The following is a 27,680-nucleotide window of genomic DNA, read 5'->3' on the forward strand; positions in this document are numbered from 1 at the left end:
GGCATCATCTCCTCCATTTCCTCACACCAATTCAATCTTTCTCCCAAACTAAACAACAACCCACATTCGTCTGTCTCCACATCTCCCGATTTGGTCCAAGTATTGACATTCAAAACGAACCTACTTATACATAACTCTCCACCGGGCGTGTAGACTAGCTCGACGTCGGCACTTGCCGTCCAAACCAGTTGACTGTCAGGATAGACGAACCGCCATTCCAGATCGTGTATTGTCAACGTGAGAATGTGGTCTGACCAGGTTTCTTCCAGATTAAAGATACTGAGACACTGGGAGAGGCATTGTTCGTTCATCCCTCCCAACAGCACGGGGAGAAGTTGTGAAGGGAGATCTGATGTTTGTTAACATCGATACAATAACCGTGCTATCAAATTCAAACGTTTATCGGACAAATGGAAGAAATTTGTGTAATTGCGGGCATAAACAAGTGACATGGAGAAGGAAAGTCAGCGGAAGCCTCACCGTAAAGCTCCACATCGGCGTTTGACGGATATAAAGACAGTTCGAACCTTGCATCGGGAGTGAAGAACCGTTTGATCAATGACTGCCATTCCTCCAAAGTGGCACCCTGGCATAAGTTGCTACCCAACTCCGACCACGACACAGACAACCAGAGCGCCCATATGGGACAAATACTGCCTGAAGAGCATGTAAATGGGAATATGGCGAAGTGATCGTGGATGGGGAAGGACACGTACCTGCTGATACCGGAGACAACTTGCGAAATCCATCATGAGTAAACGTCCTGCTTGCTTAACGGGCGTTGGGCTGGGAGGGACGACATGGGCGGTAGGAGGTATAGTAGTGGGATTGGGAGAAAAGATAAGGTATTCCATGTCAGCGATGATCCTCCTTCCAATATGTCAATATTCCAGAGAATAGGTCGTTTGGTCTTTTTTCATAGAACGATGGCAGGGAAGGCACAAGGAGAAGGAGAAGATGCTTGAGATATCATAGAGCAAAATAGGAGAGTGGTAAACTGCGTGTAGTATCGAATAGGACAAAGGATGAACATAAAGGCAGCTTTGGGTAAAGGAGTGTAAAGATGCGGTCATTGATATTTACTCACCCAAGAGAATCATTCATGATAGTTGCTTGTATGTTGTCCTCCAGGCTATCACCTTCGCCCCTTTTCGAAGCCATAGTATGCATGTACATCCCAGTATGTCCATGTTCATTCGTATTCAAACCATTGGCCATGAGTCTATTAGCTCTTGTGGATTTTGAGGGTGTCGTAAGGGGTATTCTCATAGGTGACCCTGCTTCATCCACTACCACCCTACCGTTGGTACCTATAGGTGATGAACGCCCGTTACTATCTTGTCCAACTCTTCGTACTCCCATCAAATCGGCATGACGTCCTTCGACACAAGGAGGTCGATTACCATATGGTCCTTTTAGAGTATGTTGAGGTGCACTGAAATGATGTTTACATCCTTGACGAGCCATCCATTCAACTGACATTCCTTGCCTTTTTCCATCTCCCTCCTCTTCTCTCTCAGAAACGGCTGAATTGACATCCCCCGTTACAGACGATGAGGGATTATCCTTGAGTTGAGTGGTCTCCGTTTGGAGAGGTAAAGTTCCCCATGATCCAGCACTGGTAGACGAACGTGTAACGGTCGATGGACCTGGTGCCCAAGTGACTCCTATTTGAAAATTACCTTGGGTGTCTAATAGATCAGAAGTGGATTGAGACGATGAATGTTGTCTTGAGATCTGATCAGGTTGAACATGGTCTTTTCGATCATGGGGCGTTGGTACCTGTCTGGAAGATTTAGGGTTTGACGTGTGAGTGATTTGTGAAGAATGAGAAGGTTGAGAAACTTCGCCATCTACTGATAAACCTTGCGGATTGTCCGTGTTGGATGATGGAACGGTCGAATCGACAGAATCTGAAGTATCGGAATGTTGATCGGTATGATGTTGTTGACGATTTTGTAGTTGCATAATGACGGAATGGGGCATGTCTGATCTGATAAATGACTGTGAGTTGTCGTCGATATTCGTTCCGATTTGAGAGGGATACGAGTAGTATCGTTGGACATGGTCGTCAAGGTGAGAAAAATCAGTTCTGACGGTCGTCAAGTTATTTGATGGGTAATCTTGAACTTGACTGGAACTTTCGGATGTTGTTTGAGACCAATAATGTGGTCCACCCGATTCAAAGTGGTGTTGAACATGATGATACGACGGATCTGATGTATGGTTTGGAGGAGGAGGAGGTTCAGGGGGTAAAGGGTAGGTGGATAGGTATGAATCGATATAAACATTATTTTGATTTTGAGCAGGAAGAAGGTTGGTCATTTAAGCACTTGAGCGAGAGGAATGAGATGACATGGTGGAGAGCGTGAACAGTACACCTATACACCTATTAGCTGTCAACTTGTAGCGTTGTACGTTAATCCTAACGTTGGTTCATTTATCGATCGTGACCAAGGTGGGAAGCAAGGAAGAGGAGTGACCAATGGAGGATGGAAACAGGTTGAAGGAGATCTCAAAATCGAAATCACAAAGACCAATTTCATTTTCTCACTCGACTTTTCATTCCAATCCTTCTTTGTTGTCAAACCACGGCCCAGTGAGCCGAATGAGTATCATGAGCCTACGTCTGGTCCCGAGAACTCTACGGAAGAGCAGTAGGGCATTCTCTTCCACGCCTAGAGTCAGAGAAGAAGTCATAGGTACCGTCGGACCTGCTCCTGTTCGTCGTCCAGTCGGGGGATTCCGGTACGTCATTTTCTCCCCTCATACATTATTTCAATCATTTCTGGCTCGTACACACCGACTGATGTCAATCATAGAGTGTGAATGAATGAAGTTGACGAGTAGTGGTGGTATTCTAGGCTTTGTGCGTTTTTTTCCCTCTTCGTCTCAAGTCACAAAAAGTCGAGGCGCATTCAATAACCATGCAAACCTGAGCTACAAGCTCTAAACGCTCAAACTCTTTTCTTCCTGCTTCTGCTGGGGAGTACGAACCGATGAAGAAGATTTATAGTAAAAATGGAAACAGCTTTAACCCATCTGCCAGAGGAGCGAGAGGTAGAAGCTAAACAATATAAGCTAACAATGATATAGTTTTTCGGGTTCTCCGCTGCGACATCCCTAGGACTTTATTACCTTCAACAAGAGAATAAAGTAGCCACGGGGTTATTGATGGCCAGCGTAGATGAATTACAACAAGGCGCAAGTAAGGTGGGTTTGACGGTTCTCTTACCCTCGCCCCCTGGATCTAGGATCTTTTCGTCTTCATGATTCAGGATCGAAAAGACCTTACTGCGAAGATGTGTGAATCAGAAGGAAGTGGGTGATGTATGAAGAGTGAGCTACATATGTGAGGATTGAGGGAGAGGGTTAACCATGGCTGATAGTAGATCACATCCCATTTAGACCGTTTACAAACCGTCGAGAAAGAAATAGCATCTCTGAAAACTTCTACAGCTGTTAAAGATGATGTATCCAAGGTGAGGGAAGAGATGAAGAAAGTTTATGTAAGTTTAATTACTCCTTGTTTCTCACTCCGTCTCTGTTATATTTGAGACGAAGCTACAAAAGCGACTATCAATACGAAGGAGATGTGCAGGAGAAGTTGAGTGTAGCAGGGCGACTGAGGCTCGGAATATCATGAGGAATTATTCGAAGTCCCAGAGTGACCGATTTTTGACGGTCTGGATGAAAGAGGATGGATATAAATGAGAAATGTGCTAATGGGTAGGACGGATTACATATTGAATTACTTGATCTTCGTGCTCATGTTTGGGGAGTTGAACAAGATCTTCAAAAAGTTGTCAAAACCGGTGAGTACTCGTACTGTTGATTCCTTTATCCCTCCCATCACAAACATATCATCTCTTCGCATCTCTTGTAATTGTCGACGAGTATCAGGGATGGGTTTAGGGTGATGTTGAATTTTGACGTGTGCTAATTCACAGAATCCATTAAGATTTAGAGTACATCATCTAGACAGCATGCAATCTTGCCAGCAGAATGATCCTATGCTACCAGAACAAGCAAGCACAAGGCTCGTGATTGATACCACCGAAGTGATACATGAACCGCAAACAGCATGCAGCTGCATCATGAATTGTCAAATGCTGGGTACAACAGAATATGGGTATATGAGGATTCGTTTTTATGATGATTGATTTCAAACCTTTTCATCCACCTTCCACACACCCTCTCCACTCCTGATGCCCCCCGAACTAATCACCTTGTGACCCATGTCCAAGTTTTCACCCTCGCTCTTCTTTCCTTTAACATGTCTTCATCTCCTCTCTTCAAATCTCACATGCTTCCAGTAGCTCCCGCCTTTTGTCGACCGTCTTCATACAATCCATATCAGTCAAACCAGAACAAGATATTCTCAGAGTGAAGCTCGCAAGTAGAGAATCCGCAATTTATTTCCCCTTCCCCCTACCTCTACCTCTACCTCTCCCACGATTCGTACCACTCGTACTTCTCCCCGGACCGAACAGACTCTTCTTCACCACCCCCTCTTCCTCCGTCTGAGCCGGTGCCAAACGATCAAGTTCCGGCGTTCGAATGATCCCCCCTGGCGGCGAAGTCTCAGGACGTAATGGACTAGGAGAGCTGGGACGTGATGAAGAGGCTGATGACGCTGATGCTGCTGAAACTGTTCGAGGTGTGGTTCGAGGTCTGAGTGTTCCGATGGGTAACATTTGACTGGTGTGGTCAGCAAGGATATTCTTTTCTGCGTGTTGAGGTTTATTCTCGATGTTCTTTAATCCAGAGGCAATGGGGGAGACTTCTGACCCGTGACATCTCGATCGTTCGGGCTGATCTTGATAAAAGGGCAGGGTGCAATACAACGAAGTTGCATTGGAAATATGCTAGTTTCTGATTTCCTCACACGATATCTCTATATCATACAAGAGGCTGTCGAATGAAATAGACATCAAATCCGTGAGAAGAAGAGTCATATAAGAAAAAGGTGTTGGGGATGTAGACAAGAGAGGAAAAAATATCAGAGATCAAGTTTCGAATGGAACGTTTGACTCACTTGCCAGCTGCACGTCCAATATCACCTATACGTTGTTTTTGTTCTTTTGATAAATTGGTTCCTTGTCCTCCTCCAGATTCAACAATAGCACCATAACCATTCTCCGATACTATGGAGTCTTCCCTTTGAGGAGGAAGGAGTGTTGTGGATTCTTGATTTGGTGTCTTAACGTCAGCCAAGAGAATCTTTTCCTTCCTCTCATTTCCGATTTTATATTCTACAATGACTTGTCTGGATTCGCAAATTCTTTTAACTCATTCCGTTAAAAGGGTCCTCTTCGCTCCAAAAGACAAGTAGTATAAAGACTGTTTGGCACGAGATCTCGCACAAGATGTGGAGGGTGGTGTTGAGGGGAAAGAGAGGTGATGGGTAAGAAAATTCAGGTGGAAGGTAGAAACAAAACTGATTAAAGGACTGGAGAGAAGGGTGGCTAAAGAAGAGGAAGAGATAGTTTCGTATGTAGAAGATATATACACTTACAGGTGAAGTAGAAACTGATTTATCCCTCGGTCCGCAACATGGTAACCAATCTAATAACCCCATCCCGATTTGATCTTCTATCGTACACGTGGGACTTTCACGTCGACCTGATCTCGTGAGACTCTTTAGTGGTAGATCGTGAGATTCACTTTCTGAAAATTGAATGTATACGATATGTCGTGAGGCTGGTGGTTGTCAAGTACAAAAAGAAATTAAGAGATATTGAAAATGGGTTCTGGGTTGATGAAAGAGAAGGTGGTGTGACGGTTCGATGTTGCGGGAAGAATCACGTGTTTTCTTGTGCTTTGTCGATGATTATCACTGTAATGGTTAAAAGATACGTATTGAAGTTTGCACAAGTATTGAAAAGACTATAGATGTATGTATGTGAGGATGTTTTGAGAGATTATCGAACATGAGTTAGGGGCGGTTGAAGAATTTGAGTCGAAGGATGAAAACACGTGACGTAAGTGGCTTCAGGTCATCTATATACATCTGTTGTTCGTTGTCGAATACCTAGATCTGACAGTCGTATAAACCTCACAAGAAGCCCAATGACATGAATAAACACATCTCTCCCTTCCCAGCTAACAACCAAAAACAAGCCAAGTTTACAAAGCTACAAAAATCAACTGAAGATAGCTCAATAAGAAAACCCAGGTTCAAAGTTCATATCCCATGACTCTCCTTCCTCCACTACTCCTTATCATCCCCACTGACCCTTCTTGTTCCTGTACCGCCAATCCTACTCTCGCATGAGGTGGTGGTAAACCTCTTTCGAAAGCTTGTCTTTGTTTCTTGATGAATTCCTTGTTTGCTTCCGTATCGCGTAACGGGGTGATAGGAAGGAATACCTGTTCACCTTCTCCTAACACTGGTAAAGCAGCATGACGAACTATCACATCACCAGGATGTAAAGTAGGTATAGAGGTGGTTTGTAGATGTGGTAAAGAAACTTCTGTGGAAATGTGAGGAAGAGAGGACGAAGGTATTAAAGTCCAGTTGGAAGGTGAGAGATAGAGGGTAGGATCGTATAGAGATATCTTGCTTTGAATAGGTTTGAAAAGAGGTCGGAGTGATGCGTATGTCGCAGCGTGGATACTGGGTGTTATGGTGTGAGTGGAGATTGGAGAGGAGGGAGAAAGAGTGAGATGAAGTTGAAGTGATGATATAGGGGAAAGAGATGGGTTGACTATATATGGGTTTGAAGAAGGAGGGAGAAGAGAAGGAGAAGAGTGAAGAGTGGTTTGAATAGGTTCGGAGAGAATGTAGTTGGTTTCGCTGGATAACAAAGCGAGAGAGATTTGAGAAAGTGCGGAGAGAAGGGAAGGATGAGCTCGAGCGGTAAGTAGGGAAGGGTGCCAATATAGCGCTGAGGTCAGTAAACATCCCTTCACATCGTGCCCATGGTCGGCCTAGTCTGTCGCATGTCAGATGGTGTAGGGACGAGAGAGAACCGCTATCAATTTTCATGATGAAGAGGGACTGGAGCGACGGGCCAGTTTGATGCAGAGTAGAGGTGGGCGGTGATGCCCTGAGAGAGAGAGGAGGGAAAGAAAAGAGTACAAGTAGAAGTCAGAATATGACTCACGTCTCCCTTCAGTTTCCTCTAAAGCAGTCAAAATATCTCTAGCCCAGTTTATAGCTTCCCAATCTTGTATTACATCTCGAATTACCACCACCCCTGCGTTCTTAATAGCACCAAGTGAAGACGACGTGAGGTGATGTGAGAGAGAATGAAAAGGGATATCCGGGACTTGTATCTATGAATCAGTTTCTTCTTCTCCTTCTCTCCTCTCCTCTCTCCTTCTCTCCTTCTCTCCGTCTCTCCGTCTCTCCTCTCTCCTTCTCTTCTTTCAGCATTATCATCCCAACGTACCTTTACTACCTGAGACGGAGAGCTTTCCCATGGCCCATATTCTGATCACCGGAAGAAATAGTCGATTACGATAAGATAAAAGTCAAATCTGAAACAACACTCACTCCAGAAGTTTTAACCCCCTCTAAATCTCTTAAAACATTTCTCCAACTTCTCTCCAACTCTTCTCGCCCTTGTTCATCACTCAACATCTCCCCAGCCCATTCTTTCCAACTTTCTTCCGTCCCTTTCGTCGATCCTGCCGATCCAACAACTTCTCCGATATCAGAATCAGCAAGTACATACTTCCTCCCTGCTCTTATACGTGAACTTTGAAAAGATAAAGAATGATGATAAGGTGGTCGAAGACTTGTAGTCTCTATAGAATGTTGATAAGGTGGTTGAAGTGAATCTGTCGTATATCCAAAACTCGATTTTGTGGGATTGGACAGTGTGAGTGTCGTTCTTACTTGAGCTCTTGTTGTGGGATTTATACTTCGAGATAAGGAATTGAGTAATTTACGAGTTTTCGACATGATTATCTTTTCTTCCTTCTGGTCTACTCCAATTTGAGTTTATTCGAAGTACCGAAGTTGTATGATATTTATCTAAGAAACCCAAACGACGAGATACCCCGATTACTCTTGATTTCGAGATTGCACTGAAAAGCGTTTCTTTGTCTTGTAGATTGAGTCAACTGAGGAGAAACACCAGGATTTATATGTCTCAGAAGATTAGAGGATCAGAGAGGATGAGAGGAGAAAGATAAGACCTAAGTCCTTTAAGGGCGTATGGAAAGATTTTGATGATTTACTTGATCCTTGAGATTCTCAAGTTCCTAGCAACTGATGTAAAGATAACGTCTGATGTGTTGATGTTTTGATGGATTGATTTCTTTTCTTTCCTTTCTCAACAACTCGTGTGGAAGATCTTAAGCTTACTTGAAAAAGAAGGGTGATAGAAGTGTCCAGTTGGGAAAACAAAAGTCGTAAGCTTACTTGAAATACGAATCCTCATGTCATCTTTAAAAACATTCCGAGTACCCGAATGCATGGAGTGAAGATAGGAAGCAGGTGAAAATTCGAAATTCCCTTTCGACTGATAAACTCGGTCGGTACCTTAAGATGTCTCCTAATTTCCTACCTTTCCCCGGTCGGACCGACGCCGAACGCCGAGGTGACCTGCCCTTTCAAGTAAGTTAAATTTGGCCCGAACTGCTCAGTAGATCAGTATGTACATATGTACAGGTTTTTACGAAAGAAAAGTGAGAGAGAGTGTGTGTGTGTGGTCAATGGTCTGCATAAAGAGGGGAGGATGGACAGGGGAAGTATGAGAATGTGAGAGACCGAGATGAGGAATTTAGACAAACCTCGAATTCTCGGATAAACCCTTGAAAGGAATGACGAGATTAGGCGTGACTGAATGTCATATGTTCTATGACGCCAGTTGGAGGTTTATCAGATAGACTCAGACTCAGAGTACTCTAGGGTATAGACGTATTTGTCCGATATGTACAGTACCATTCATCGCCATTGGCACGAGTAGTAAAGCAAGGAGTTGCATGTTGCATGCGTAACATGTGACGTGCCGCCCAAGTGAGGTCAGATGGAGGATGAGCACATAGATGGAATTAATCGCACTTATATAAGTTACAGTATGTCGGACGTGTGAAAAATATGCGAAACTATTTACAATGCGTGGTGGGGTAACGTAGATAGGGTTCACTTGGACATACTTGACCAAATGTGATTCACATGTGATGGACTAGCGATGGGAGGGGAAAGAACAAGCAAATAAAATCCATACAAGAATCATAGGTGTTCCTATTGCTACGTATCCTACTCTTTTCACTCTTTGTCCATTCATCTCTCTTGAATACATAGGTTGCGAGGGGAAAGACGTGTGGTATTTGATTCTTATCGAAAGGTAGGAAGTGAATGTGAATTGACAGGATGATAAATTTGGGATCACTCGTTCACTCGTGGTTTGAGATAAGACGTGTGTGGTTTGAGGGGAGGGGAGAAAGAAGTTTGATGGATCAATCATCAAATAAGGAAGAGTGATGGTATGACCAAGAGATAACGAAACAATGGTGAAGAACGAAGGATGAAGACAAGACGTAGGTAAGGGAGAAACAAGTGTGTGAGTGGAAAGAGGGTAGACCTATAAGATTCCACTGTCTCTTAAAGCGTTTTGAAGTATAGTTTCTTTCACAGCAGCGAAAACTAAACGTATCTATTCATCAGCTTTGAGGACGCAGTGATTGTCGCTCGTTCGAAAGATTAGAAATTGATAATTTGATCTGTGAAAAGATTATGGAGTGGAGGTGTGATTTTATCCACGGGGAAGAAGAGAAGCTTACATTAGAAGTATCTGTAGCTTGTGTCAAATGTGGATAAACACTCAAACGAGCACGGTTCGTTTGTGTAAATCTCCATAAAATGTATTTAGCAGCTTTATTGATATCTGCTCCACCTGCCTGTCAGGTTTTCCCTCTAATGAAGACCCCGTACGACCCAATCATATGACTATTGAAGCTGTTTTCATGATGATTCATCGAGCTAACAAACTTGCGTTTGCCCCATATCATGTTTTGAGACTGAAATAGTGCTGAAACGAATCAAGATGGAGGAGGATAGATAACAAAGACATTGATAAATGAGAAGACCAAAAAACTCACCAGTGTATTCTGGGAAATAATGTACCAGAGGAACTTTTGGTAATTTCTGTTTGAAAACATCGATCTTGTTCAAAAACAATATTACTGAAGTACGAAGGAACCATCTTGAATTGATCACGCTTTCGAATAAGACCAACGATTCTTGCATTCGATTCTGACCATTTTCCTCTAGTAGAACTTGATCGTATTCCGACAGAGCAACACAAAAGATTATAGAAGTGACAGCTTCGAAACCTTGCACATCAGCCAGAGTGACTGGGTCATTTTGAGAAACCGAGGATTGAGACAACTCACAATGTATCCACTTTTTCCTTTCACTCCTTTGTCCACCTACATCAAACATGTGTATACTCAATTGTCCCATATTGAATCTCGTCTCACTTATCCCAGTCGTCTTTGTTCTCGCCCTTAACACATCCGCTTCATCAGGTATGTAATCCGGTGCGCCGATTTTACGTATGTTGGCGAAGAAATAAGTAGCTGAATCCATGAGATAGAATTCTGAGGAACGATCCATGACGCTTGGGATGACGGGGTCATGCCATACCGCTTCGATGGCGCCTAAAATTTCTTGAGAAACCAAGGCCATGGGATCGGCATCGAGTTTGTATTCCAGGATCCGGTCTGCGTATTGCTGCGAGTTAGAAATGATACTGCTAAGCCATATACTTTCATTGGTAGGTCAAACACACGACTCCAAGATCATTTCTAGAGTTTGTGACAGAATTCACAAACGATCGTCATACCTGACCAATGGAAGGGCAAGGAGGGAATGGAGTCTCATATTGGGTGAAGAGGAAAAGGGCGCGATGGAAAGATAGCAAGAGGGGTCGAGCAGTAAGACAAGGGATCCAGACGATGATGGATTTGAATTTGAACGATTACTGAGACAAGAGCATGAGGTTGAAAACTTGTCAGGCAAGAGAGAAAAGAAAGCGAAGAGAAAAGTCACTCACTCTGTTATTCGGGTCCTCCGCATCCACACCCAATTTCCGCATTGCCATACATAAAGCCTGAGCCGAGTCGAGTAAATTCTTATGGACGGTAGTTCGATAATTCAACAACTCATCTTTACTATAACCGTTTTGGTGGATGATTTTCATTTGTTTGACAATTGTGGATTTGCCTGATTCACCGGATCCTGTGAGTCAGTCGCGTTCTACTCTACTCTTTTCTCCTCCAATCAAAATATTTGTCCAAGGAGAACCCTGTGGCTAAATCCATGACACTTGATTCCTTGTAGATGATATGGATACGTAAAGTGATCATCATATCTGTTTCAAGACAGAGACATAGAAACATCCACTTGTAGAGGGAACGATATGACATGGAGATCGACAAATAACAGGATTACAAAGAAGGAATGTGGAGCAAGTTTTGAAAAAACTCACCAAGTAATAAAATCTTACATTCCCTTTTAAACTTTTTCTGATCGTCTTCCAATTGTCTATCAATAGCGTTACTCCTATTTCTCTCGCCTGGTCCTTCGATGCTAGCTAAAGCAGCTGCCATACCTTGTGCACCTCCATCTTCTTCCGTCGCTTTGTTCGTTGATGGTCCTGTAGGACTGGTGGGTGAAGTGGAAGGTGGTTGTTTCGGTTCGGAAGTATTGGGTTTAGGTTCAGGTGATGAGAAACAAGAACCCATTTTGGGACAATTTTGAATTATCAAAGTAGATGAGAAGAGTTGGTGTAGCAACCAAATGGAGGGGAATGTGGGGTTTGGTTGATCTTGAAAAGTATCTCGATATCAAGAAAGCGGAGATCTAGCACCGAGGATTTAGCTGAAGAAGGACGACAATGTGGTGGAAAGAGTGAAGAAGTTGGTTATTGTCAGAGATATGAATCGAAAATTGGCGTAGTTTGCCGAACGACCCAAACGGAGGGATAGCAAATGATCTACGATGTCAATTATTACCGAGACCACAGTGTGAAATGAAGGACGTAGTGTATATTTTCTTATTGATGATACGTATCTTGCTTGGGAACCCATTCAAGAAATGAAGAAAGAAGGAAGAAGAAATGTTTATTCTCACTCACCTCCAAATTCCAATTCCAATTCCAATTCCAATTCCAATTCCAATTCCAGTAATTGTCCAATTCCGTTCAAAACAAAACAAGAACACAATCGGACGTTCTCAATTCACGACGTTATATCGAGAACCGGGCTTACACGTCAAGAAGGAATGATAAAATCACTTTTAAACCAATGATAAAGACTTCCTTTCTTGATATCCTTTCACCTTTCACTATCGCTTGGTCTCAGACCTGTTCGTTTACACTTTTCAATACTAGTACTCTCCACGACTGATGATTTCAGGTATAATTCGAATACCGTTTCAATCACCTATTTTGAAAAGATGATACGATGGTATGAAAGGTGATAATTCCACTGAAAATGTCAAAACTCGATCTCGGCGTCTCGGTATGAATAATGGGTATGTAGATGTTTTAAGGATGACGAAGATCCTTCACAAGGGAGTTATAAATGAGTATCGTATGACTCTGTAACTCGGTGATTTGTTAGAGGTGAAGGGGAAAGTGTGGAAAGGTGGAGTAGTTGAAATTATCGGAGTGTCGGTCTCGGTGTCGGATTATCGGTATGTCAGGACTTGTCGGTATATCGGTGAAGTCGAATCCAGTACAGTATACGAACGTTCTCCACTTTCCGATCTCTACACTAAGAGGGTGAAATGGTAGATCCGAAATTGAAGTGGTGTAATGAAATGAGTAATGACGAAGAGTATATAATAATGTGGAATGAAACGTCCCACAAACCCACGAACCTACGAAGTCAAGAGGGTAAGAGGGGTAAGATGGAAGGGTGGAAGGGTGGAGAGTACAAGTTGATGATTAGATGGTGGCTTGATTTTATGATTGATTCCTTTCCTTTCTTTTCCCCTCTTTTTCACTTTTCTCGCTCCAAAGAAAAATCCCAATATGTCTGTCTTTTTGATAATTCGTATATCACTATAGTCTACGGACGTAGTGCTCAGTGGCTGTGATAGCGGTGTGAGGTGTGGCAGATGCGTAGTTGTTCAAGATCCGATGCGATTATGGAGCTTACAACTTCGGAATCGTTCGATTTTCTAACCTGCCGGAAGTGGCAATACAGTAGGTGCCGGAAAGACACGTGACACAGCTTCCGGCCTCTGCCATCTCTGCTTTGGCTCTTTTGGCAAAGTATCCTGTATGATGCATGCTGGTAAGTTACAGTAACCTACAACAACTCGTGAACGTGCTTGTGAATGATAGATAGAGTGAGTGTAAAGGAGTATCAAGTGGAACAGAGCGAGTACACTTAGTTTAACTGACACACGGTGCATGATCATTTCTCCCCTCATTGTACTGTATACCCAAAATTAAATAAGAATGATAGAGTACAGACATGAATTTTACATAAAGATTCGTTCGGCTCTCAAAGCCCAAATATTCAATGAATAGTACTCGTATCAATCACCCAGAACAAGAATGAACAAGGGATGATAAGATGTGGTGTTATAGGTGTCAAGGCAAGACATGGAGTATGACGTGTATGATGTTTTGAAGATTCAAAATAGATGTTAGAGGTAAAAGTTGTTTGGGGATGGAATATCCAAGCATATGATAGGTAGCTAATGAATTATGCGTTAAGCAAATGTGTGATTGGGTAGAGGGGTAAGGTTTGAGAAGTAAGAGGCGAGAAGAAAGGGGGACAAATCTCAAGATTGAATCAAACGCCATAACAAATTCGCTTCCTCTCTTTCTACCTCTTCACCACCTTCAAGTCTCTCCGCGACACAAGAAATCAAATCTCCTACTCCACCGTCAATCACATCAAGACGATCTTTCGCTTCCAAGATATCATCGAATAATTTCCATACACCAAGATCGGAACAAGGATGATGTGGGGCGAGAGGTGTGTCGGGAAGGGCTGCCCAGGCGTATGACCAAATGACGAGCTGAAAGTTAGTGGCGCTCTGTGCATCATTTAATATAGAGAGAGCTACGTTGTTGAGACGGCAGAAGAATGAGAATGAGGTCGTGAGGAAGTATCTTGGAAGTCTTATCAGACGTCGAGCACTCACCGCACTGAGAAAGACACCCCACGAAGAATATACCCCCCACGGTCCGGTAATGGCCATTTTCAGGTATCTAGCACATTGCCAAACGCATTTCCAAGCGTCGTCCGTTTTGGCCCATAATCGAAGTCTCCGTCGAGCGTCTTCGAATTGTCTCTCACCGACTGAACGTTAGCTTGGTAACTTCCAACGTCACAGACCAGCTAAAGTCTCGTCTTCGACGCCAAGGTCAAAGTGTATCTGAAGAGGAGGTTCAAGGGATGGTGGACGACCTACTCGGAGCACCACAGACAGTTTTAGCCCCAGCGGCCACTTGTAACATGGGGATGTCCGCAAGAACCGAAACCACAGAAACCGCAAATGTATCTCGAATCTTGTACAATTCCGGACTTCTTTCCAAATGATTGGTACTTTCCTCCCAGGCGATCCGGAGGTTGATCAAAGCTGACACATCAGTAATCTTGACTTTCTTCTTATACTTAGACTCACCATGGAAAACCACATAACGCCAATGTTTCATCCCGTCTTGTAACCTGATACCCATACCTCCTCTCGTTCTACAATCCCAAGCAATAGCCATCAATCCGCACAATATCATCTCCACACCTAGACTATTCTCTGCATCCACCATGAATGGCAAAGGCCGTTCTCGACCCAAAGCACTCATCACTGCTGCTGCGTATCCGTCTGGGATGTTGTTGACCATGAATTCTGGATGTAGTCCGGGTAGGTAACCTGATTTGGCTCTGGGTAAAGTCGGCGAGGCAGGGGGTGGAGATCGAGAACGCATCCAGTCGGAGGCTGTGGTGGCTTCCCATTGAGAACGAGGACTGGGCAGTTGAAGATTGTGTGCGAAGATGGATAGTTGTCGGGATACATGTTGGTTCCAGAACATGGATGCTTGGGTGTCGAGCAGAAGCACGCAGAAGGCGGCTCGTCGTCGTTCTTAATGTCAGCTGATGTTTTCAAAGTTTATTGGGCAGCTGGCAACGCGATGCTCTACGCTATTGCGTTCTCTGTATCAGACGTTCGGAAAAGATAGGAGAGGGGTATGTAAAGAATAAATGATGCGCGAGAAAAGCGGAGAATGATAACGACAACACGAAGGGTGAAGGAGAAACCCACCTTCATCCTTTGCCCACATGGCCCATGCTTCTTCACCTCTGGCCTCATGATCCGGTGGTCCAGCCACACCAATTCCCTTCTTCCTAGCATGAGACACCATAATAGGCCACATTACTTGAGCCTCGAACAAGCTTTCCGCATCCCCATACCAAACATCGTGCATATGACAAAGAGAGAAAGTCTGAAGGGTAGACAAGGCCATGTCGAGACCGCATTGTTGTACCAATTGACCCCGAACACGTTTGACGATAGATCGGAAGTTTTGGGTAATCGTATGACTGGCAGAAGCTCCAATGATGACCATCATGATGATGAGTTCGGATGGTGCGGTGAAGAGGTCGAAAGTTCCTCGATGAATAAAAGGGTATACTGGAGCTACGTCTGACCAATAAACACAAAGAGAGTTATTGACGAATGTTGATGAGAGGTCCATATCCTGGTCAACGTCAGCCTTCATTTCTCTCTCTGACATCTGTCATACATCTTCGTCGTCATATGTTGGATATTAAATGTGAGAGATGAGGTGCATACGAGTGAATGAACTTACAGGATAAGCAGCTTTTAGTCTTTGTAACCAAGCACCATCCACAAAGACAGATTGACCCCTTTCTGCACTTTCCTGCATCCTACTTGCTCCTATACCAACTCCCCAACCCATACCAACAGCACTTGTACTAGCGACTGATTCTGGTGCCCACGATCCAGCAATGGCATCATTAAATACCGCGTCCCAAGGATCATTCTGCCACATACCTTCATATCCCATGATATACCCATGACTCCCACCTACCACTCCATTTTGATAAGCTGGATACATGGAAGATGCTGAACGTTTGTTTGATTGAGGATAAGAATTTGATATAGAACTTGTTGGACCGCCTTGTGAAGAAGTAGGAGTATGATCACGTTTAAGATAAGAACCTGATTTACATATATTTCTCTTTTCGTGTCTTTGCATCAAGTCGAGACGTTTGAAAGGTCTTCCGCAAGTTTGACAGTCAAAAGTTTCTACTGCATCTACGCCCCATCAGTTCCATATCTGTTTCTAATTTCTGGGGTATGTGAACATGAGGATGCGGCATGCGGCATGCGGCATGGGTCATGGGTCATTCGGCATACGGATGAAGATCGAAAGGTCTGAGTGGTGGTCGGATACCGATGATCTTGAGTCAATATGGGAGAATCATGCGGGTCGCGGGTCCATGACCGATTGGACTTGAAAGGAGGGGAAGATGGGAGAAAAAACAAAGCTTACGGTTGGCAGCATGTCGTACTAGATGATCCTACGAGTCAGTGGAATCGCGACGGACGACAAAGTGGTTCAGAGATTAGAGCTTGACTGACCTTTCGAGTGAATGTCTTGTCACAACCTGGATGAGAGCATTGGAAGGGGGAATGAGAATGAGAGGAGGAAGTTGAAGTTCTCGGTGGATGAGGCATGATCAAGTTGTATGTAGAAAGTGGGAATTTGAGAGTGGGGAGGGAGAAGATGTACGAGTGGGGGGGAAAGCAAGAAAGGAAGGTTTGTAAAGGAAAGGTGGCAAAGATGTAATAGTATTGGTAGGAAAAGGTACTGTAAGAAGAGGGTGAGTGGATGACGGGGACACTTTACGAAAGAGTGGGGGAAACAAAAGTGGGGAGCACGACGACAGCTGAACCTCGTCAAAGTAAAAGTGGCGTCGTGAATCAACTCTTCTTATTCGCTTTATCAACTATCAAAACTACACTGCTCGCACACCCGCACACCGCAGCAAAGGTAGTAAACTAGGTAAGACGTTTGAAAAAGGGTAAAAAGAAAGTCACTTGGATGCATGATCAAATCTCACACTTTTGCTTTCTTTCACAACACCCCAAACACATCTCCGTTTTCAACCCTTGACTCCATACTCGTCGACGTGTCTGCTTGCAGGCCGAGACATGGTCCCCTGGGGCGCCAAATCACGGTTTCGGAATTGATGTGAAGAGTATACTTTACCCGCCCAAGCCGACGCAGACGTAGACCCAGTTTGGATCTGTGACTCTTTACCCGCACCGGGGTTGACTGCGGGCGTCGTGGATGAAATGCCCAAAGGTGGCACTCTGGCCATACGAAGATCTGCGAGGAAACAGGGCGTCATCAAAGACATCATTTCCTCCGTCGTGACAGAGTGAACCAATGCGTCGGATTCGAGGGAGGATATGGACCGAGATAATCGATAAAGTCGTCTTTCTTCGGGCGTTTCGCCGTGTGACGATGGAGATGATGTCCGTGTATGCGTATGTTTCCAGATGGTGACGAGGGGATCATCCAAAGTGAGATATGACAAGTAAGGTTTGACGAGGGCGATGCAGTGAGGGAAAGCCAAAGTGTTAGAAATGACTTGAGTAGAGATTTCCAGTAAAGATTTCACAATGTTTCTCGCATGTCGTGTAGGAAGAGATAGGGTTCTGGATGAACCTCTACATCGAGAGATGACGACGAGTTTAGCGAGTTGTTCGGCTTGGAGTGAAAAGATTTCTCGTTCAGTCGGTAAAGTCAATATGTCCAATGCTAGTTCCAAACTTCGTTTGACACCTTTAGACTCTTCAGCTGCCCATGAACGGGCTTTCTCCAGTAAAAGCATATATCGACTCTTCTCCCCTTGAACTTCCCAAATATCCCCAGGACCGATCTCTTTTAAGATCATGAGACCAGCGGCGTCTAATCGGTTCCATGCGTTGTCCCTTCGATTAGTTTCTGTTCCATTGACCAACGAGCGGAGAGGATGTGAAGGAGGTAAGTAATGTCGCATTTTAGGATGTAGAGCATATTGAGGATCAGCGAGTAGATGTTGTAAAAGGGGTATTGGTGGATAACTAGGTTGAGATAATAACCAATCTGTAGCTGTTGGATGTTGTATTACTTCTTGTAAGACTTTGTCGGATTCGACACTAGAGATCAACACTTCGAGCACTTGAAGAGCGTATGTCGTCTTGGATCGAGAGGAAGAATCATCTAGTAGATCGAGAAATCGTCCATTGGGGGGAAGTGAAACCTTTTCACTTCTCGTATTCACTTTTGAAGATCCCACATTTGTCGTGACGGTAGGAGATGAAGTGGGATCATAGCCGTACACCGAAAGGGTGATACATGTCGCTGGAGTTTGTAAGATTAAAAGTCTGGTGGTCACCTAGATCTGAGCTCTTTTTCAAGTCCAGACGACTGAAGGAGCTCACACCTTCAGGCATGTCTATAGGGTATTCCTGTTCCCAACCTGCTTCTTCGTACGATATCTCCGTTTGTGATAGAGCGTTGATAGGTTCTGAACCTAAAACATTCAGTAAAAGTCGTCCATTCCATCGTGCAGGTACTGTCCGGCTGAGATCAGCTATTCACTCTTTTGTACGATATCACCTTGCTGGATGCGAAGAACGATGGTAAGGAGCATACTAGGAGAGAGTGAGAGAATGAAAGGTAGTGTTTCTTAGTACATGTAGTATGTGAGGATGTGTCATAGGAGTGACGCTCACCCAATTCCCGACGTTGACAAAACACCTTCAGGAGTGATCCGAAGGGAAGTTACCCGGACGGGATGGGGAAGTCGGATAGCCAGTAAGGATAAACCAGGTATGTTGGTGGGATATAGCGGAGAAGAGAGGTCATGGTATAATAAGGAAGGCTGCAAGCTAGAGCTCATGTTTGAGGAAGAATGAAGTCAAAGATGGTTCGTCATTTCGTCATGTCATGATGCGTTTGAAGAAAGATGTTGAATTTGAAGGAAGATCTTTGTTCGTTTGACTCTTCACTTGAAATCATTCTTCCCTCAGTCAATCGTTATCACTCTCGTCCCAGATGAGATACTGAAGCCAGATTCACAATCAAGTAAAATAGAATACCACTTCGACAGCCGCCGGCGGCCAGTGGCCAGCCTACGGGTCGAAGCATAGCATGCTTCATGACGCAGGGAGCATGGATTGTCTAGACCCAAGGAAGGGGGGTATAGATACAAGTCCTTCATCCATGTTCTTTCACCTCATCTATAAAACCCCTTGAAACACGCTCCAGCACCTTCCTCTCCTCTCCCACTCTTAGCTGTAGAGCTCAAAGGTGGTGAGGTAGATCTTACCAAACTGACCAACCCCACGTCAAGAGAGTTTCGTCATCCCTTTCTTTTCTCCCAATCTCACTCTTGGTCCTTTATATACCACTGATGATCTTCCCCTTTTCCCACCTTCAGATTCACCTCCCGCCCTATACCCAGATGACCAAAAATGTATGATTTCCGTTGATACTCATCCTCACTGACTCTCCATGCCCTTCATCATCACCCCAGCTTTAGGATTTCTTTTGACGTTACACCCTTTTTTGAGAGTCGAACACTAATTTAGTTCTTCAACATCAAACCATTGATCATTTTCTATATCTCTTTCGAACGGGAGTGAGCTCTGGAGACGATGAGTAACACCACCATAGATGATACCGCCTTGACTTCTATCTCTTATGTGGGTGGTAATTGGCATACACAAATCACAGGAGGAATAGATCCTTCTATTTACTACGACCAAACATTTCATACGACTTGTCAGGATCAAGATTATTTTACTTATACATTTACGGATACCGTTTACTTTTATAGTGTCTTTAGATCTATGTGAGTCTTCTCCCTTTCCCCCTTGTTCATATTCATGATACCCGCGCAGCTTTACGGATACTTGGTCATATCAGCCCTCATAAACTTTCATAATTGAAAGCCCACCATCTTCCAAAGTCAGATGATCAAGTGTTGAGGATGACATCGAGATCAAATGTGATTAGTGTACTGTTTTGTGGACAGAAGAAAGACGAGAGAAGTGATACTGATTCAATAGTAAAGGCTGGTATTCCGTCAGTCTGGACGGTGAATCGAAACAGTATTACAACGGATACAATGTGGACGTCGTAGCGCCTGCCTTGTTATGGAATATGAAGTCCGATGGGAAATCACACGTCGTCACGATGTACAATGAACCGACTTACAATCCTATAGCCAATGCCAATTGTGAGTACCCTCTCAGGACATTATCAACAGCATGACTGACGGCAAGGTTTTGGATTGGATTATATTATCCTGGAAAGTCAAAGGTGAGACTTTAATTCATCTTCTACCTGGGTCTGAGGGATACTAAAATTGATTTCAGTGCGACGAACGTCAATAATATGGCGACTTCAACTTCAACTTCTACGTCGTCCACGACTTTACAAACTTCGAAAACCTCTTCTCAGTCTATTTCTGCATCCCCATCTTCCACATCCATTAGTAAATCCGTCCCATCTCTACCATCGGGTCAAGCTTCCCAAAGTGTCTCCTCGACACCCATGCCCGATCTTGCAGGTTCTTCCAGTCCGAGCTCAGCTTCTTCTCCTTCAACACAACAGCAAGGCACGACGATCCAAAACAGCATCTCCTCGTCTGTGAACCCCACGTCCATATTAGAGATGGGAAGTCCACATACCAAGTGCGTCATCTTTATACAAAACCTTTTTCCTACTGACACAAAGGGACATTTCTGCCAGTTCCGTCATCGTGGCTATTGGATCTGGAACAAATACTCATCCTCCTATTTCCTCGGTCTTATTCCCATTTTTACTCCTTGTCATCCTTTTAAGAAGGTGAAACGAGACTTGTGGTACCTTTGACATCTGAACTCGCATCGCCGCCCCCGAGAATCCATATAAATTCAGGAGTACAAACTCCAAGTTGGGGGGTACCTTTGACTAGTCATCCCCCTGACACAGGTGCGAAGATCAACAGAATAAGAAAAGAAGAGAAAAGTCATCAATCCCGTGGGATGTTTCATCCTTTCATAAGACTTGAGGAGTCTAAAACGTCAACTTAAGGGTATTTCCTGTTTTTTACAACTCTCCCTTCATTGTCTTGGATACATACGAGGAACGAAAACACCAACAATATCAATCATCTCATCTACAAGGTTGTAGGGTTTTTCAGTGTTCGCAAATCTAGAATAGGATCATGGCCAACGTTACGATTGATGATTCCTCTCCATACATAGCTTGGTCAGGTACTGGTTGGGTAGACCAATCTAAGCAAATCATCTCAGATGATCTTCAATCACAATATTACAATCAGACGTATCATATGACGGCGGTACAAGGTGATTATGCTTCATTTAGATTCAAGGGGGCAAGTGTTTTTGTTTATAGTGCAAAATGTAACATGTGCGTTTTTTCTTGTCTTGATTCACCCTTCTTTCCCACCCGGACCCTATGTTCCTTGTTGTGAATTGAATATTTCCCCCAACGTCCCGTCTACTGTCTACTCCTATGCTGTACTTTGAGGTGAAGTCGTTACGACATCGATATTTGTGAAACGACAACCTACTCAATATTTAGACAAACCAAAAAGAGCTACAAGCTGACTTACAGAGAAGGAGTTTACGCAGTCACCCTCGATGGCGGAAACCTATTCTCAGGCAACGGATATTCCGATGATCCAGTAGTCCCATGGATAATGTTTTCCGCCACAGGTTTGACCGATGAAGTTCACGTCTTGCAAATCATCAATAGGCCTACTTATGTGGAGTTTAACGCTTTCGGACGTAAGTCTTTCCCCTGGAATATGTCAACACGACTGATGGAATAGACATGGGTCTCGATTATATCGTCATTGATGGACAACCGTAAGCTCTTGCTTTCGATAATATCAATAGTATACTGAGATGTTAGGTTGGATCCCTATGCTGACATTTCTTCCGTCTCCCCCTCTTCTACATCATCCTCACGTACATCAAGCTCGTCAACTTCCTCAAATTTACCAACGGATAAATCATCATCCTCCACAGCCCCGATAGTTTCTTCGTCAAATCCCATTCCAACAACTTCTCTCTCTTCCTCTTCCTTCTCTTCAACTGCTACCTCTAGCTCGTCTACGTCGAGTTCGGCTTCAGTGTCAATAGCCAGATTACCGGATCTAACGTCGGATACGGCGATACATGAATTAGGACCATTCACCAGTACTCCTAACCTCAAGTGAGTTCAGGCCTTTTATCACTCCTTACCATACTCACCTTGGTCTCATTGCACCCTTCTCCAACGCATGGTGGAGCATGTTGCCCTACAACTGACGATCAACTCAGTTTTGAGTGTTATAACAGCGGCTGAACTGACTTTTAGACCTACTACTTTCCCTGATAGTCTCTCTCTCATGTCCAGTTCCCAACCATCAGTCATGACACATACGTCGCAATTATGGTTGCTCTGGATGGTCGTGGCAGTGTGGTTATATGGGAGGATACGATGAAGGCTCTCATGAGAGTCAATGGAATGAGCATATTTTGGAATCTTGGATCATTCTTTAGGCATGGCGTCTGTAGTAATCAAGTAATAAATGATACTTTATAGACATGTCAGGCATAGTAAATTCGCTATGAATGGTATCTCAAAGCGCTGGACCGGTCATGGTGTTATGAAGAAGACACCAGCGTCAGCTACAGACGAATGGCAGGCACGATCGCTGCCGAAGCCGAACTGCGGCTTTACACCCGGCTATTGTGAATAACCGACGTTCAGGATTCGGACGGACTTGTTCCCCGAACTTTTCCGTAACCACCAACCATATCAGAACTTTGTCATTTCCAAACGTTTTTTCTACATTTCATTCTCCTACTTGACCTCCATTCCATCCATCCTCATATTCCCCTCCCATACTTCATCCTAACATCCTTATCATCGCATATCCTTTCCCCATCCCATTTATCTCTCTATCGTTCTCTCTTATCTCAACTGTCCCACTAAAATAGACCATCAGACTCCAACTCAACATGATCAGTTCAGCTCGTATCCTTCGTCAACGTATTCTCCCCACTTCATCCCATCTCAGTCATACAAACATCCCACGTCTACTCCCACCCATCCTACGATACCCAGTAGGTCCACCATCCAAACGATATGCTTCGTTTGCCGTCCCTAATTCTGGATTGGACAGTGTTCCTTCTCCAGCTGAAGGAAAAGGAGTACCGGCTGTAGGAGGAAGTAAAGGTAAAGTTTGGGATAATGCCGATGAAGCTGTTGCGGATATAAAACCTGGTAGTTTGTTACTTTCTGCTGGTGAGTTGTTCTCTTCTTCTTTTCACTTTCACTCTTACGTTTCATCGCCAATCTTTTCATAACTGCTTCTTGTTCAAATTAACGTCATCCACATGATAATCTTTAACATCTTTCTTGGCTTCCTATAAACACCCAGATACGAAAAGGACCGATACACAGTAGTGTGCTGATTGGGTGGATGCAACTAGCTCTTGCTAATACTCAGGATTCGGTCTCTGTGGAACAGCAGAAACTATCATCGCCGCTCTTCTAACCCATCCCCACATCAAAGATCTCACTGGAGTTTCGAATAATGCCGGAGACGGAGTATATGGTCTCGCACCGATGGTAAAGAATGGTCAGATCAAGAAAATGATTCTCTCTTACGTTGGGACGAACAAAGGATTGGGAGATTCGTATTTGCGTGGAGATACCATGCTGGAGTTATCCCCTCAAGGGACTATTGCTGAGAGGTTGCGGGCTGCTGCTGCGGGAATGCCGGGGTTTTACACTAGGACAGGGGCTGGTGAGTTTCCTCCCAAAGTCTTCACGTTCTCGTTCACGTGCGGAGTCATTCCTGTTCTCACTCCCACTGATCGGCGCGCATAAAAGGAACAGCATATAAGCATATGAGCAATGTTTAAACTCATAACGCATGGTCAGAAGGGCAAATGACCCAAAATAGGACAATCTGTGCTGACTTGCAGGAACTCTGATCGAAACTGGAGGAATTGCCCAATTGTGGTCTAAACCCGACGCAGAAGGAAAACAACACGTTCTCGTTCCAGGTGTCAGTAAAGAGGTCCACGAGTTTGATGGAAAGCGATATCTTTTCGAACCTGCTATCAGAGGAGATGTAGCCATTTTAAGAGCATGGAAAGCAGACAAAGCTGGAAATTGTGTTTTCCGGTGAGTCTTGTCGTTTATACTTGTACATTACACGTCGTCCGCACCTCATGACCTCTCGGATAGGCCAGCCAGTAGAACACGAACTTACGTGAAGATACACCACCAGAGCTTTTGCTGGTCTTTGTGCCCGAGCCGCTAAATTGACCATCGTCGAAGCTGAAAACATTGTCGAAGTCGGAGAACTCGGACCCATGGAAATTGATCTACCAGGCATTTACGTCGACCGTGTCGTGCGTGCGACAGTGCAAAAGAAGATCGAACTTTTGACGACTCGTGATGACGACAAACCACCCACACCGCCCGCCTCGCCAACACCTTCCGGGTCATCCTCGACGATATCCGATGATGTGCCGAGTAAGAGCGCAGGCAAATTGAGACGAGAGAAAATCGCTCGTCGTGCCGCGAAAGAACTGAAAGATGGCTATTATGTCAATCTGGGTGTTGGGATGCCAGTGTTGGCGGCTAATTATCTGCCACCAGGGACGAATGTGTGGTTACAGAGTGAGAATGGGATTTTGGGAATGGGACCTTATCCCACTAGAGATCAGGTGGATGCGTGAGTTACTGCTTTTCTTTCTCATCCCATCTCACTTTGCCTCTTCCTCAGCCTGGTCTCAAGAATCCACGTCCTTGCGGTCTTCCGTCAAGCCCTTCCCACCTGCTCAGCGCGAGGACGATACGGTGTACATAGCTGACAAACAGGGATGTCGTCAATGCCGGTAAAGAGACAGTCACCCTCGTTCCTGGTGCTTCGGTCTTTGATTCTTCCGAGAGCTTCGGGATGATTCGTGGTGGTCACATTGATGTGTCTATCTTGGGAGCTATGGAGGTTTCTCAGAATGGTGATTTGGTGAGTACAGTTATATGTTTCTCTTTCCTCCAACTCTGATGTGCTCTCTTCATCACATAAAACTATCCTCGACATCTTTTTGGCCCCGCCATCGAGCCGTTCTATACTCAAATCTACAAGGTAGTCACTCAATTGAAATTTCCACTAACTCTCAGGCAAACTACATGATCCCCGGTAAACTCGTCAAAGGAATGGGAGGAGCCATGGACTTAGTTTCCAATCCAGACGAAACGATGATAATCGTAGTCACCGATCATGTGGACAAGTACGGTCAATCAAAAATCAAAGCAGACTGTTCATTGCCTCTTACAGGAGTACGATGTGTAAGTAGGATCATAACTGATCTCGCTGTCTTCGATGTGGATAGGATCAATGGTGGAATGACTTTGATCGAATTGGCCGATGGTGTGACATTGGAGGAAGTAAAAGAGAAGACGGGATGTGGTTTTGCTGTTGCTGAGACGTTGGGAAAGTATTAGGTGGTGAGGAACAGTATTAGGTGTGATCTAGAAAAGTTAGATTTGTCGCATTGGGTATAAGGCATGAATAGTGTTTCTACTTCTGACATAGGCTTTCCAACTCATTCTCTTCATACAGCTTTTTCCTACCCATGTGTCTTTCTTGACTTGTACCTTGACCTACTCTTTGAATTGTGACCTACTCTCTCGGAGAAACCGATTTTTCGACTGTGGTCATTATTCTTATCTCTCTCTCTGATCGCACAAACCTCGTGCACTTCATTCTTACCACGCCGACTGCCGACTAGATGTCCGAACTTTCATCTCATCTCAACATCAGAAATCCTTGATGTATCCAGCACTACTTATTCTAATACATACTCCTTACGAGGTCTATATGTTTCATTGTATATATTCTCTATATTCTAATGACTAAGTTATATGTTGATCTATATTCTATATTTCTACCAAACTTTTCTCCCCTCCCTTGACATACGAACTGATCTCATCAACACTCTCCAACACCCATTTAGTACCATCATCACCACACAACCAACTTCTTCCTTCTTTCCCTATCTTCTCATCCAATTGTGAATCTTCCTCTTTGGCAGCTTTTTGTAGACCGTGAACATGACTGATCAATTGAGGTTCAACACCTGTTTGAGCGCGGAGACATGACATTGCCATTATGGATGTAAGTGTACGTCCTATGGTTCCTGTGGAGAGTATGGAACTTTGTCGATTTGTTGGCTCGTCATTTTGTTTCGCAGAAGGTGATAAGGAAGAGTGGTGATCTCCGCGTTGGTCCATTGAGAGTATTGACGACGATGAAGAGGAGGTGGAAGGAATAGTAGACGTGGTGGAAGATGACGAAGGTTTTGAGGTAAAAGAGGAAGAAACCGATGGATCAGATAATAATGGTCCATAATGTGATTCTAAAATATGTACAGGTAAATCCGGATGAGCATCTGATAATTTATCTAAAAGTTTATTATGGAAAGGTGAATATATTATATCCCACATTTCTCTACCTCTAGAAGAAATGGATTGAATGTTTTCCGGTGTGTGTTTTCTGATATCAACTATTGTTCCTTTTGGTCCAATCAACTCGTATTGCAGCCAGGAGTGGGAGTTTCATGTTTGAGGAGAGTAAAATCTATTTCATCTCATTATGAAGAGAACTGCCTTAATCGGCTGAGAGGGAAACGATTGATTCCAGAGCTGGTGGGATCCCATGAATGGAAGAATTATTCTCCTGATGTCCACGAAGATGATCATCGAGTAGAGGAGATTTTTTTACTTCATAATCTCCAATCTATTTCCCTGTGACGAGCGGAGATTCTGTTGAGATGAGAAGTGAAGGGTGAAAAGGGAGACCAAGAAAACTTACCTGGTTGGTATCGACGAAAGCAAATCTATCACTTCTTCTGGTAAGATAGAACGTAGTGCTACCAAAGCGTTGATTGTCTAATTTTCAACTTCACCACGAGTCGAATGGATTAGCTCACCCGTGGGATCTATCAGTCAGCTCATGTTCACCCAAATATCATTCATGGTTGAGACAAAGAAGAAGAAGACTCACCCCCATTGAGAGCTATACATTTTAAACCTGCTTCCCTCATGAGCTATCCATCAGTTTTCTTTCTTTTCAAGCAACATAAATATCCTCTTTGATACGATGATAACGTTTATGTGTCCTGAGGGGGGGGGAAAGGAGAAACTTACAGCAGCCGTTCTAGCAGAACCCATAACATCCCTCCCTTCCACCGCATACTTCCAAAGTCTCTGTACACTCTCTGGCGAGTTCACAGTGACAAGTGTGGCAGTAGCTAATACCAAAAATGGTTCTGAAGGTATTGTACCGTCTTCCAAATGAGGTCTAGATCGGGACCGAAGTGTGTCGAAAACTCTTGTGAGTTGAGGAGGAGCAGGGAGTGGACGACCTAATGCGTGAGGTGCTGAGATGAGGGCTTTGAGGGATGGCGAAAGTTTTGACATTGTCAATATGCCCTCTGCGTTTTTTGCTGTTTCGATTTCGAAGATCCTGTATGAAGATAGTGAGTAAGTAGACGGAAACAGTCGGAAATGGTCAATCTTTCGTCAAAAGTTGAGAAAACGAGGGAAATGTGATCCGGGCAAGATGGAACTTGCCCGCAAATCGGGCATAACGTACTAGATACT

At 44.1% G+C, this 27,680-nt stretch overlaps 9 protein-coding genes across 9 annotated transcripts; 4 read left to right on the top strand and 5 right to left on the bottom strand.

Moving 5' to 3' along the window:
- Window positions 1-2,617: 2,617 nt before the first annotated feature.
- TREMEDRAFT_29121 (uncharacterized protein) lies at window positions 2,618-3,835 on the top strand (the record flags this gene model as incomplete). The annotated part of the gene is made up of 4 exons (XM_007003203.1): window positions 2,618-2,734; window positions 3,097-3,213; window positions 3,393-3,509; window positions 3,734-3,835. 4 exons carry the CDS (start codon window positions 2,618-2,620, stop codon window positions 3,833-3,835), a joined length of 453 nt encoding a protein of 150 aa, XP_007003265.1.
- A 580-nt stretch (window positions 3,836-4,415) lies between these two features.
- On the bottom strand, window positions 4,416-7,912 carry TREMEDRAFT_61087 (uncharacterized protein; the record flags this gene model as incomplete). The annotated part of the gene is made up of 8 exons (XM_007003443.1): window positions 4,416-4,701; window positions 5,039-5,202; window positions 5,519-5,703; window positions 6,012-6,040; window positions 6,239-6,890; window positions 7,110-7,281; window positions 7,398-7,406; window positions 7,502-7,912. 8 exons carry the CDS (start codon window positions 7,910-7,912, stop codon window positions 4,416-4,418), a joined length of 1,908 nt encoding a protein of 635 aa, XP_007003505.1.
- A 1,078-nt stretch (window positions 7,913-8,990) lies between these two features.
- TREMEDRAFT_71334 (G-protein alpha subunit) lies at window positions 8,991-11,703 on the bottom strand (the record flags this gene model as incomplete). Its single annotated transcript, XM_007003692.1, has 6 exons — window positions 8,991-9,611; window positions 9,739-9,851; window positions 10,057-10,290; window positions 10,351-10,690; window positions 11,013-11,197; window positions 11,448-11,703. 6 exons carry the CDS (start codon window positions 11,701-11,703, stop codon window positions 9,540-9,542), a joined length of 1,200 nt encoding a protein of 399 aa, XP_007003754.1. The 3' UTR covers window positions 8,991-9,539.
- Window positions 11,704-13,363: 1,660 nt separating this feature from the next.
- TREMEDRAFT_43264 (uncharacterized protein) lies at window positions 13,364-16,681 on the bottom strand (the record flags this gene model as incomplete). Its single annotated transcript, XM_007003294.1, has 8 exons — window positions 13,364-13,996; window positions 14,123-14,280; window positions 14,393-14,560; window positions 14,606-15,061; window positions 15,242-15,677; window positions 15,789-16,258; window positions 16,497-16,524; window positions 16,586-16,681. The coding sequence occupies 8 exons, from the start codon at window positions 16,679-16,681 to the stop codon at window positions 13,757-13,759; spliced, it is 2,052 nt and encodes a 683-aa protein (XP_007003356.1). The 3' UTR covers window positions 13,364-13,756.
- Window positions 16,682-17,030: 349 nt separating this feature from the next.
- TREMEDRAFT_73513 (uncharacterized protein) lies at window positions 17,031-18,944 on the bottom strand. Its single transcript, XM_007003693.1, has 3 exons — window positions 18,731-18,944; window positions 18,437-18,578; window positions 17,031-18,390 (listed from the first exon to the last, which is right to left on the bottom strand). The coding sequence occupies exons 1-3, from the start codon at window positions 18,895-18,897 to the stop codon at window positions 17,110-17,112; spliced, it is 1,590 nt and encodes a 529-aa protein (XP_007003755.1). The 5' UTR covers window positions 18,898-18,944; the 3' UTR covers window positions 17,031-17,109.
- A 710-nt stretch (window positions 18,945-19,654) lies between these two features.
- TREMEDRAFT_61091 (uncharacterized protein) lies at window positions 19,655-20,853 on the top strand (the record flags this gene model as incomplete). Its single annotated transcript, XM_007003444.1, has 5 exons — window positions 19,655-19,851; window positions 20,069-20,238; window positions 20,285-20,321; window positions 20,378-20,695; window positions 20,739-20,853. The coding sequence occupies 5 exons, from the start codon at window positions 19,655-19,657 to the stop codon at window positions 20,851-20,853; spliced, it is 837 nt and encodes a 278-aa protein (XP_007003506.1).
- A 357-nt stretch (window positions 20,854-21,210) lies between these two features.
- Window positions 21,211-22,497, top strand: TREMEDRAFT_61092 (uncharacterized protein; the record flags this gene model as incomplete). The annotated part of the gene is made up of 5 exons (XM_007003445.1): window positions 21,211-21,416; window positions 21,624-21,796; window positions 21,841-21,877; window positions 22,119-22,226; window positions 22,371-22,497. 5 exons carry the CDS (start codon window positions 21,211-21,213, stop codon window positions 22,495-22,497), a joined length of 651 nt encoding a protein of 216 aa, XP_007003507.1.
- Window positions 22,498-22,847: 350 nt separating this feature from the next.
- On the top strand, window positions 22,848-25,606 carry TREMEDRAFT_43266 (uncharacterized protein). Its single transcript, XM_007003295.1, has 6 exons — window positions 22,848-23,303; window positions 23,509-23,808; window positions 23,990-24,191; window positions 24,286-24,747; window positions 24,894-25,041; window positions 25,197-25,606. The coding sequence occupies exons 1-6, from the start codon at window positions 23,018-23,020 to the stop codon at window positions 25,518-25,520; spliced, it is 1,722 nt and encodes a 573-aa protein (XP_007003357.1). The 5' UTR covers window positions 22,848-23,017; the 3' UTR covers window positions 25,521-25,606.
- A 349-nt stretch (window positions 25,607-25,955) lies between these two features.
- TREMEDRAFT_43268 (uncharacterized protein) lies at window positions 25,956-27,509 on the bottom strand (the record flags this gene model as incomplete). The annotated part of the gene is made up of 6 exons (XM_007003296.1): window positions 27,225-27,509; window positions 27,083-27,124; window positions 27,008-27,016; window positions 26,890-26,966; window positions 26,400-26,571; window positions 25,956-26,249 (listed from the first exon to the last, which is right to left on the bottom strand). The coding sequence occupies exons 1-6, from the start codon at window positions 27,495-27,497 to the stop codon at window positions 25,956-25,958; spliced, it is 867 nt and encodes a 288-aa protein (XP_007003358.1). The 5' UTR covers window positions 27,498-27,509.
- Window positions 27,510-27,680: the final 171 nt, after the last annotated feature.

The sequence above is a fragment of the Tremella mesenterica genome, assembly GCF_000271645.1.
Source record: "Tremella mesenterica DSM 1558 unplaced genomic scaffold TREMEscaffold_3, whole genome shotgun sequence".
Lineage (NCBI taxonomy): Eukaryota > Fungi > Basidiomycota > Tremellomycetes > Tremellales > Tremellaceae > Tremella > Tremella mesenterica.